General features: G+C 46.7%; 1 protein-coding gene across 7 annotated transcripts in view; it reads right to left on the reverse strand.

Annotated features, from left to right (window-relative positions):
- lrba (LPS responsive beige-like anchor protein) overlaps positions 1 to 12,010 on the reverse strand; it is a 126,253-nt gene that overhangs the window by 7,396 nt on the left and 106,847 nt on the right. For 5 of the 7 annotated variants that reach the window (XM_057036402.1, XM_057036405.1, XM_057036401.1 and 2 more), the window contains 5 exons: positions 10,566 to 10,733; positions 6,175 to 6,264; positions 4,455 to 4,647; positions 3,676 to 3,741; positions 1,997 to 2,152 (listed from right to left, as the gene is read on the reverse strand). In XM_057036402.1, the coding sequence (XP_056892382.1) occupies positions 1,997 to 2,152; positions 3,676 to 3,741; positions 4,455 to 4,647; positions 6,175 to 6,264; positions 10,566 to 10,733 (673 nt within the window). The remainder of the gene's footprint in view (positions 1 to 1,996; positions 2,153 to 3,675; positions 3,742 to 4,454; positions 4,648 to 6,174; positions 6,265 to 10,565; positions 10,734 to 12,010) is intronic. The other 2 variants (XM_057036403.1, XM_057036406.1) reach the window with 1 other exon arrangement.

Here is a 12,010-nt window from a genome sequence, read left to right on the forward strand (position 1 = left end):
GAAGTTGTTATTTGTAGTCCTCCAGTCCTGCCATGTGTTTGTTGTTCATCGGTCCATTTGGCTGCTTATCTTATTTACTTTCACCTCAGCTCACATGTCTAATAATTCCTTGACGACAATAAATATGTTTCAGTTCCCTGTGTGTGTGCGTGTGTGTGTGTGTGTGGTGTGTGTGTGTGTGAGCTGCGATTGTATATAAAAAAGAGGCTAATTGCTGTCAGATTTCCAGACCACAGCTCCTCCGTCAGCTGTCTAATATTAATTACATTCATGGTGTGACCCCTGCAGTCAAACAGTGTTTGGCGCTCGTGACATATCCACCGTGTCAGAATCACTGTCGCGGCCATAATTGAGCTGTATCGCAGGAAAGATGGGGGCTCCCAAAGTGCGCACACATCAAAGAAGTCCAATGTTTGACGTCTTTATAAACAGTGAAAATAACTTGTGATGGCTGCAGCAATAATGGCTACCATGCAGCTCATATTTATACACACTCATCTGCTCGGAGACGCTTGCGCGCAACGGGCGAATTACGCTGGATGTGTGTGCACGCAGGCGTACGAGGCCGTCTCTTCGGTGCACCAATCGAGCCTTGTAATTGATAAAATCCCCGGCCGTTCTTCGACCTGGGGGCTTCGGGGACGCTGGTGGCAGCTGTTCAGCATATGCGATTGAAGTGTGCTCCGCGTTCCAGTCGCACAGCCCGGTGGCAGCAGCACAATAGAGCCGTCTCCGTCCTCCAGGCCCTCCTTCCCTTCCTCCAACATTACACACACGGAGGCCCCAGCCTGCACAAATTGAATCAGAGCGCGCTGGACTGCTGATTCTGATGAGGCTGCTGAGAGGAGCTGAGACGGGGGCTGGAGACAGTCTCATTTAGGACCCCTGACCTGGTGCGTGTGCACGTGCGTGTGCGTGTGCTGTACACATACAGGTACGAGGAGGAAGTAATGGTTTTTACTACGGTGTCCTTGGATTTTTTTTTTTTCATCTAACTTTAATTATTTCTTAAAATTCTTTTAATGGTGTAAAAGTTTGAAATAATTCAATTAAAAAAATCTTTAATTTGATTTTTAATTCCCCTCATTTTTCATCTATATAAAGATCATGCGGAACACAAAACTGTTTGAAAAATAAATGATCTACTCAAATATAAATATACTTAAAATAAAATCCAAACTAACTAAGGAAGGTAGAATGGGGGGGGATCTTAGTGGGTTTTTGAACAGCTCAGAAATATTAACAGCGGTGATCAAACTCCACCGTGCGTGTGCATGTGTAGGTTAAACTGTTTCTCTATTAAAATGAAGAAAGTGACCTGAGGATGGTGCTAGAGGAGAGGCCACGGCACTCATTAACTTTAGGAGCTCTTTAACACCATTTTCTGCTAAATCTGCTCACGTCTTTATTAAACACCAGTAATTAGGAGGTCAGAAAAAACTTATATTCAAATGCCTGAATGACAATGAGCTGACTAGCTTCATTGTTAAAGTGCTAATTACCGGTACACTAACAAAAGCACCCCCTGATGTGGCTGGTTGGGTCGGTACCGTTATGTTTCATCTGACAGACTTGGAAGTGGGTCAGAGACTCAGAGACTACAAAATACATAACAATTGATTCGGTTACAACCAGAAACAGGTGTGCATTTGCCGGCCATATGCGCGAAAGCGGACTGAATTTAAAGTACAAGTGTTCGACGATCGCGGGTAGTTTTCTGTTTGTTGTTGAAAGTCGTAAAAACATCAAAGCGAAGATCTGACGGCGAGAGAAAATGTGCATGTTGAGATGCCAAATATGATTTACCCAAATTGTGAAGTGATATATGGATTTTTAAAAAGTGGACGCGCTATTTTGAAAGTTACATTTGAGGCAACAAATTCACAGCCTGTAATGCTAAAGTTCACCATATATAGTCGATTTTTGCCGTTCACCCAAGTGCTGTGTGTGTGTGTGTGAGTGTGTGTGTGTGTGTGTGTGTGTGCTATGCTAATACCCGAGTCGGTGGAGTAAACCCGGAAGCTCTTGTCCCAAAAGCCACACAGGAGGATGAAGCGGTTATCGGCTGTAACGACGAAACACTGCGAGCTGATCTGAATGCTCTGATCCAGCAGGTCGGAGATCTGACGCCGATGGTTGCCCACGTTATTGGCTGCAGAGGAAAGAGAGCAGGTTTGAAATCAACAGATGCGCGCAGAGACGGTTCACATAGATCAGCTCCTTTCAAAGAGCTCAGACTTCCTCGCACCTCGGCTCAACCTTCGCAGCTCAGGGCAGAGATGATTTGTGAGGGAGTACATAAAACATCCTGGAGGTTAAGTTTACAGTACTTCACATTTTTCGTGAGAGTCTAAGAGTCTATTCTGAGTAATTGCAGTCTTGGAAAAAATATGCAGACTATTCAAGCTGCTACGCACGCTGCACATTCTATTCCACCAAGGATCGGCCAGGAAGCTAATTTACTGATGATCTCTATTGCAAAAAAGTGGTATTTTTTTTGTTCCTTTTGCAGAGAGATGCGTACGATGTGAAATATTTCACATTTGGTGTGACAAATAATGGAAAAACAGGTGTCGGAGGAGACCGTTTAGCTAGGAAACCTGAGACGGTCCAGCATACCAACTCGGGCCAATATTTCATCCCATTTTTAGCATTCCCCCAAAGCTCCAGTTGGCTCAACGCTCCTCCTGAATTTACTGTGTTTACTGCAGACCTCTCGGGGAATGCAAACAGTGCAAATATATCAGTGACACACACGGGCACACCCACAAATGTATATCACTGAGAACACTAGTTCTGATTTAGGGTGACAAAATGGGAGATGGAGGAAAAAACAACAATGGTAGTCGGGAGCATAAACTAAAAAGATTAAAGATTTAATAGTAAGATTTGCATTAAAAGTGTACTTTCTGTCACTGATATCACACTCGCTTCCCTCACTTGCTTATAAAAGCGCAATCCTGTACTGCAAACACGCCCCTGAGCCCTGGTTCTCTTCAGCGGTCTAATGAAAAAATAAAACGTGTGGAATAAAATGTGTCTGGGGAGACAGAGTGACCACGACGCCAGAGAAAAAACAGCCCCTTGCAGATGTGCGTGAGACTGCGAGAGGCTGCAGGGAAGCGACGGAAGCGAGAGGCGGAGGGGGCTCTTCTCTCCCCGCTCCGTCCAGTGGATCCCATACATCACCGGCCTCGGCACTCTTCCCCTGCTCATCAACAAGTCGTGAAGGATGAGAGGCGCCCATATTGTCCTGACAGCCGTCCGCGCCGCATTCTCAATCACACATTATTACCACATTCATATTCATTTCCACTGACACGCGTCCTTTCCCTCCGCTCAAATTAAACCAAAGAGGATGCAGAGAGGGAGGGAGGAAAGGGTCGGTGTGGGGTGGTGGGTGGGGGTTGCAGTTGATGATGAAATGCCGGCCTAGGCCACAGCTCATTGCATTCCAATTTGCATGCAAATGGTTCCACGCGAGAGCAGGGCCTATATCATGAAGAGTGAATCGGGGCAGAGGCTGAGAAACAACTCTAATCTAGCGTCCAGGGACGCGCTGCTGCACGCTGCAGCACGTCACCAATGTGGCAGCCGGATCCACAAGAAAACCCCTAAAAAATCCGTCTGGATTTAACAAGTGATCTCCTTTATAGTAAGGAAATGACATCAAACCTATGAGAGGGTCGATTTCAACAGGAAGCTGGTACTGCTGGTCTTGGGCCACTGAGCTCTGATGACCTGACAGAGAAGAAGACAGATTGGATTAATGCTGGAATCGTGTGGCCTTGTGAAGTTGGATTATAATGTGCTCAAAATTAACATTAACATGACAGTGGCCTTGCACTGGTCAGAGAGTTACCGTACCCACATTATTGTCTCGTGTTCTCCACAGGAAGGCAAATAATGATACAAATTAAACAGTTTAAAAGGGTTAGAGATGGGGAAAATATAAATCCAAGGATTTCAAAGCTAAAGCCTTATTTTAAAGGGCATTAATTAATCATGCTGTTTATTTTAAACCCTGACTTGCTTCACTTTGGTCTGTGGTGCGCATGGATGACTTTGAATTGCTCGTCATCCTGATGAAGCTGAAGATATCAAATTTAATGTTTCTCGCGCTGCCGGGATGTGGATGTTGGGTAAATAAGGTTGTGAAGCGAGCGTCTGATGTATAGAGGTGGACGTGAGACCTAATGCCGGCTGCTGCACGCGTCACATTTGATACTGCTATCCAGTAGACGCAGTCAACTGTCTCCCAAATCAACGTCCATCCCGGAGGGGGTCTGAGGTTGACATGGGAAAATTAAACCCCGAGGACGAGAGGAGTATGGAATTAATTAGGATTTTGACGTTAGCTGCTAAATATTTACTTGAAATCAACCTGATGTGGCGACTTTGAGATGCAAAGACCTTTGGAATTAAGGTGGACCAGGAACCGACCACGGACTGACCTGCTAAGCCGTGCCACTTGTTGACGGCGAAAAGGCGGTTGGCGGTAACGGTGATGATGGCGGGCACCGTTAAGCCCGGCTGGGTGTTGGCGGCAATATGAGTCACGGGAGAGTTGGACGGGAACTTCAGTACCATTATGACGTCCTGCTGCATCTGCTCTGTGAACATCAGCGGCGTCTGCAGGAGAAGATACTGTTCAGGCCCGCGGGAGGGGAGAGGACAGAGGCGAATGGGCGGGAAGGAAGAGGCGAGGAACCGCGGCAGAGAGGGAGGAAGAAGAAGAAGAGCGGGGAAGCAGCGGTCGGTGTTAGTGGGGACAAAAAGAGAAGAAGAGGGAGAAGACGGACAGAAAGTTAGAAGGTTTAAGTAGGACAGAAGAAAGTTCGTACTGCAGTAAAGATAAAGTCTGGAAAAGGACAGACCTGTCTCAGCTACTCTGCTACCTGTGCTTGACAGTCAACCTAAAGAGGTGTAATATGGAACCTTCTCATCCACAAACACAGCTCATTTACTCATTTAAATCTGAGAGCTCACTACCTCCACATCACATGAGTAATCCATTATCAATCAATGGCGCTTGTGTGCCTTTAACCCAGGTTCCCGACTGTTTGCCCGACTGCGTTAGAAGACTCAAATATGTAAAATTGTTGAGAACAAAGTCGTCAAAGCGGGTCTGCTGAGACACGGCCTCACATGGCGTGTTTGTGCTAAGCAGCGCTAACGCGGCGCCGTTTTTTCCTCTTTGCGTGTAAAGTAGAGGAACATCAGTGTTAACATCAGGAGGAGACCCGAGTGAATCCGGGGCGCCTGACAGCTAACCAGACGCACTGACAGTATCATTACCGCCAGCACGGGCAGATTCCGACACACTGACAGCGTGCTGGTATGAGGGAGGATTGGAGGGAAAGAAAAAAGCGCAGGAACACGGAACAGCAGAGAGAACAGGGCGTGCTGAGGCAGCCCGGAGGGGTGGAGAGGCTTCGGAAAGTGTCTGAATAATGTCGCAATATAACGCAGGAGAATTGCATGTGGAATAAAAAACAAAAACACAGAGATGAATGCACCCCACAGTTATCCGAAGGCCCACTCCTGGCCTGTGCCTGTGTGTGCATGACTGTGCTGGGTGGTGGTCTACGGCCAGCTGTCAGCGCCACAGGGACACCACACTAATAGGGACTCGAGGGGCCCGGGCCCATCACCATCAGGCACTCCCTGGCCCTTAAAAAGCTGTCACTTCAGGGCTGCTGTTCATTGCTCTCCGTGGCTGATCTCCAGGGCTGCAGCTCAGGTAGGGAAATCTGGCCCGGGCCCAGATTTCCAGCACAGAGCTGCTCCTTTCCCTGCCGCCTTCTGCTTGACACACGTGTACACAAATGCTGGTGACCTTTCCCTTTCACACACACCTCCCTAATGATGAGAAAGGAGATGCTTTCAACCCCCAAACTGTACTTTCCCACAGTTTCAGGGGGCGAGGGAAGAACCGGGAGATAGATGAAAGACAAAAAGGGCGAGTAGCGAATTTCCAAAGATGAGACGTGAAGCAAAGCAGAGAGCGGACATCTGGGCACGGCCTGCTTTCATCCAGCAGAGGAACGGTTAATAGCACAGCTCTGCTGGCTACTGACCCACATTATGTCATCGTATTTGCAGACTAAAAGATTACTGCCACAGTGGGTTGTGTGTGTGTCTGGTCCGCACGTCCGTGCGTCCCTCACTCACCACTTGCATGGCGGAGCTGCGAGGTGGGTGTGGCTCGATGAGCAGCTGGCAGGGGGTCTGTCCGAAGCTCCTGATTTGAGACTCCACCGCCTGAGATGAGACAAGAGGGGGGTGATAAAAGAAGAGAAATGTTACCGTTGTGGCTCAAAATCTGCAGGGCAACAATGTGGCGCACACTGAAACAATGAGGCCTCAATCTCGCTGATCTAAAACTCCTGCAGAGATGCTAAAGCTGCGGTTACCACGGAAACTAGACAATAAAAATCTGACTGATCGAATTCTATTACGCACAGCTTCACCTCAAGTTGCATTATATCAAAAGGCTCAAATGCTTTACAATATGAAAGCTGAAGACAAAAGCTACCAAAAAGAAGAGGGGGAAAAAATGTGGTCCTAGATGCACGCCATATGTGCTTTTCTGCACACAGACACGCACCTCGATTTATCTTACACACACACGCACACACAGACACACACACACGTGCGTGCGCAGGGGCAGGCGGGTTTTGCAGGCTGTTTAGGTGGTGTTAATGAAGAGGTATGGACCATAAATGTCATGTGGACTCAGCTTCTGGACATCATCACGCGGCTCACTGTCAGATCAACTGCAGCCGGAGACGGAACGCCGCTGCAGACGCGTGGAGATGCACAGGCGCCCGTCGGTTTATGCTACACCTCCACAAGCTTGTGCGACTATTAAGTTTAACAGGTTCTGCTGCGTAGCACTAAATTGGGAAATCGTGCGTGCGGCCGAAGAAGCAGAAATGCTCTGAATGATCTGCGCTAATGCGGCCGAGCATTTGACGGATATTTTGAAAAAGGGACAAGGGGGAAAAAAAAAAAGCACGGAATGATGACAGCCCCGTCAGTACGTCGGTGTGCACAGTGACTAGTGTGTGGGAGTGACAGCCCTTGTGTGCAGGCCGAGACGTTTGAGTCTGACTTGGCGAGGCGTTTAAGAATGAGCTCATGGTTGAGGCCTCCATATGGTATTTCCATGAGAAAAAGACCGGGAAGCCGGTCGGCTCGTACTCATACTCATAGTCTGAAATTAACCAGAGCGGCAGCCTTTTTAAAAGTTAAAACGGCTCTGGAATTAAGGAATTACGCATCTAAACTCCGGTCTAAATATATCCTTAAAGATTTTAGAATATAAATACAGTATTTACAAGCTGCAGCCGCACCTCCTGCGTGTACTTTTTCCTCCCTGTAAATCTTTGTCCCTGACTATTATTTTTAAACTGCTAAAACTGAAAGAGCTCAGGTTTGAGACTGATTTTAAAAAAAAAAAACAATAAAAGAGAAATTTGCCCTTGATTTTTGGGTTTCATTGTTCGATCTGTTGCGAAGACCACAAAGGGAGAACCGGCTGTTGGTGCGGTTTGGAAACATGCAGAGGAGAGTTTAAATCACTCTCCTTGTTAGCGTGAGTGTTGGTGGTTTGAGTCAAAACTGAGTTCTTGTGCATGAGCCTGCTATTCCGGACAAATATGCATCAGGGATCTGCTTCCCGGTGTCCGACAGACCAAAACATAAAAAAAGCTGTTTGCTAGCGTGATCACACAGATCACAGCCTTGCACATGACCTCATTACTGACTGAGCACGACGTTAACATCTCTCACTGGTTCACAGACGCTAACGTGAGGACGCCGCTGCGTGATTCAAGGTCAAAGCACGCGGCGTCTCCTCTGCCCACGGAGCCCAGCGTTTTGCTTAAACTAATGTGAGGAAGACACTCCTCAAAGTCACTCAACCCATCTTCATTAAGCTGAGCCCTGACATTTACGAGGCTGTGTAATGTAGGAAAGTGGCGGCGTCTAGGTCAGCGTGTCCCGTGCCTGGATGCCAATGCGATGCTCAGGTGATTATATGAGGGAGCCAATCTCTTTCGGAAGCACTGGCCCGTGTCTGATGAAGGTTTTCTATATTCTATACATTTAAATGGCTGAGGCGCCCTCGCCTCAGATGTCCCAGCATGCCCTTTGATTTACTCAGCCACTCGACAAGATGGATCCCCGTGTAAAACACAATAGATTCATGCAAAATGAGCCGACTCCAGGATAAATATTCATAGTTTTAGGTGAATAAAACAGGGAAGCACGATAAAATAAACCAGCGGGCGGCGGTCACCAACTGTCAAATAATCTCCCCAAATGTGTGTGTACCTGCCCCCATCTTCTGCCGAATTACGCAAACGCTGTTCAATTTCAAAGTGTCTGTGTAGTGTCGCTGCTGTCAGGGGCTCCGGGATTTTCCACAATCCCGAGTGAAAGAGGGGAAGCCCTTTACAAGTATGAAAAAACAAATGCAGGATGCCTTTCTCCCCATGTGGAGGGAGGCAACACAGATCTGCAGGCGCACACCTACACATAGCCCTCTTAGAGAGGGGGGGGGGGGGGGGGGGGTTGGACTCGCAGCGGATGCAGGACAGGAAGTAATCATGGTTTTGCAAAACACAGCAGCGGTCTCCACAGCATTCCCTAATCCGTGCTGAGCTATTCCAAACTCTCCCAGAACAGACACACATATAAACACACAACCCTACGCATTTATCCTGATGAGCACGCATAAATATACAAAGGTATGGGCACCCCCATGGACGTGTGTATACATACGCATGTGAACGTACAAACATGTGGAGCTAAGATCCATCCAAATCTTCCCAGAATGTGTTAGAGAGTTTGGATCTGGGTTCTGAGGAGTTAGCCAGTGCCAAAACAGCGTGGCAGGAATTACAGGATCCTGCACTCTGTCTGTGGCCCCTCCCCCTGACAATGAACAGCCTCGGGGCCCGTCCTGATGCAGCCTGGCTTGGCCCAGGCCCCAGCCCAGGCTGAAACAGTTGTCACTCAGTAATGGTGGACTCTGGGGACATTTTCAGACCCAAAGCTCCCGCAGCCCTCAGACAACCTCAGGATTCAGCCGCCATGAGGCCCAGGTCTGGAACCGGGTCACCTTCAGCTCAGACGGGGCGAGTCTCCTTCCACACACGCACGGTTTAAGGATAGGAGGGACTGGCAGGAACACTAGCATGGTTTGTTTAACTAATTTGAACACAAACACACACACACACACAGGGGGCGTTGTTGAACAGTGGAAATCAGATGTATCATCAGAGGAGTAATAGCAGCAGAATTTTTTTTTAATTTTAGGGAGTGAATCAAACAGATTTTCTTTCTTTAAATCTTTTACATGCAGCGAACTAATGTGTGTGATCTCTAGAAAGTGGCAGGAAAGTTTTGATCTTGTTTTATAGTGATCCACTACTGTGTGGCTCTGTGTGTTTGTGAAATTGCGTGCGCGGTTGGCTAAAGGCCAAAGCACATCTGGACGGGAATTAGGGTGAATGGGGTGATAAATCAGTGATCTAGTCCAAGTGCCCATGATGCTCCAGTCACTGAGCATGAAGGGCAGCAGAACGGAGGAGGCTCGGCGTTTGATGTCGTCTGCACTCATCACCATTTAGACTCTAATGTGACGGCGATCTTGGCTTCATTCTGGTTTATTACAAATTGGGTGTTGTACGGATTCTGTCATCGATCATTTCTTACTGGTAACAGCGTTCACCACTGCCGCATAACAACACAGCAAAAGTACAGTTAAGCCGCAGTGCTGGGCTTTATTATAAGAAGCTTTTAAACAAACCAATGGTTACTCCTTTTTTTGGGTGGCTAAGATCATATTCTGACCCCTCTTGTGGTTTTTATTATTACTAGAATAAATAAAGCGTTTCCATAGCAAATAAAATCATGTCCCAAAACAGACTGCAATAAGCCGAGATTATTCCTCCGGGGAACGCTTCAAATCTTTGTTATTGGATGCAGACTGGACTAAAAATAGGACATCAGAATGGTTGGATGCAAGTCAAATAGCACATTACTTTTCAGTACTACAGATTGGTGAAGTTGTCAGAATTGTGTTTAGCTGCGGGCATGCTAACTATTCTTTTCAACTCTGGGTGTTGCGTGGTTCCTGTTAGGCAGTGCCGACTGCAGCTTGTGCGCACGGCAGTTCAAAGTGAGGGGGATGAATAATGAATGAAAGCCGAGGAGGAGGCTGTGAGGCGCTAAAGTGGAACACTGGTAGAGTGCTTTCAGAAAAGCCTTTGCTCAGCAATACCCCGACAGTACATTGTTAGCTTAGCACTCCGGTATTATTCTCCAACCCTTCTCATGTGGTTAATGGCATCAAAACATCGCTGGAATACACATGATGATGGACAGCCGCTTTTACACCAGACTATTTTCAGATTAAGTGTGGATCTCAAAGTGCTAGTGCTCCAGTGCACCTACTTTTTCATCTTACTCAGCAGCTAGGCTTATCTATGCAGGATATACATGAAGTAAATAGTACGTGCACACATACTGCTGCTGCATGATTCTTAACATACTTCTCTGAGCATGGGGTCCCCGATGGAGCTGAGGTTGACGGCGCCTTCGTATGTCAGATAATAGAAAACGTTGAGGGCTCTAGCGGCTTCGGGACCCTGCTGCTTGTAGCCAAATATCAGGTCGATCCATTGATGCAGCTGGCAGGACACAAACTCGCTCTCCAGAGCCTGAAAACAGAGCAGAGGCAGAGCAGCGTAAATGTCAACAGAAGCGTTCCCCGAACCCGCGCCGCTCTTTAACCAACCGTCCTTCATCCCATTACTGCACAGCAGTTATCGCTAATTTCCCCTCCAAGATGAACCCTCGGAGGCAGCAAAAATTGTTCCTGAATCCATATCTGATCATAAGGGAGCGTCGGAACATTAGAAAACTCTTGTCGTTCATCGGGGAGCCGTTTGAGTCCAACTCTTTGTCCTCTCTGCTGGTTGCGGGCGGATAAGAGCACCGTGTTGCTCTTCTGCAAATGCCTCATCATGGGGCTGAGATACAAGCCGTTTTCCCTCCTCATTAGCCGGCAAAAGAGGGAAAAACACATTTATGGTTTCCTCATAAAAACAGGCAATTGTCTTAATTTGTGTAAAGCTGTCGGCTCACAAAAGCCCTCTAAACATGCCCAAATTAGAATGAGACAGCCCTTGATTGTCATTGCTGCCTTGTGTCACATTAATTTGTGACAAAACATTAGCCTGGTGCTACACTTAAATGGCAATTTATATCATTTAAATTTTTACTGCAGAGATGAACGCATCCCTCATTTAAATGTGACTTTCTGACAGCTCATTCTGCATCTAATTCCTCCCCGCTCTCTTAATTACAACTTTAAATCAGGGAGGCAAACGCAGGCATGAGGAGGATATGGAAAAAGCTTACGGTATGATCATGTTTCTACTGCTTTTTATGTTTTGCCCCATAATGAATGTGATTTCATTATAGACCGAATTCTTGCTGGATCATAATTTGAACTGATTAGAAGTGGTTTCAGCTTCACCTTAACAACGTCGTTTAAATAATTCACAGCAGAATATTTTTGTTACTGGAATGTGTATTTGGAAATATAAAGGGATGTAGTTGTATGCGTATTTGTTTATACCATTCATTTTTTCTTTAACCACATTATTATATTTCTTAATGTGTTTTCTCTTGTGATGGTTCACCACAAATATTTATAGAGGAACGTGTTCCACTGTTGCTTTTTTCCCCACATTATGTCCAGTTCTAAATCAGCCAGAGAGGTTATAATGTAGCAGAGGAAATAAGAAAATCACACATTTCTGGACAAACAGGTCACCAGATCAAAGAGATTAAAGAAAATACCCCCAAATCGACATCAGACATCTAGACTTGTTTTTTTGTTTGTTATTTTTTTTGCAGTTTTATGGGTTTAACAGCACAACATGGATTCTTCATCAGGCCTTGTGTTGAGTTTTGGAAGAGCTGGTTCGGG

Source organism: Takifugu flavidus, chromosome 6 (genome assembly GCF_003711565.1).
Source record: "Takifugu flavidus isolate HTHZ2018 chromosome 6, ASM371156v2, whole genome shotgun sequence".
Lineage (NCBI taxonomy): Eukaryota > Metazoa > Chordata > Actinopteri > Tetraodontiformes > Tetraodontidae > Takifugu > Takifugu flavidus.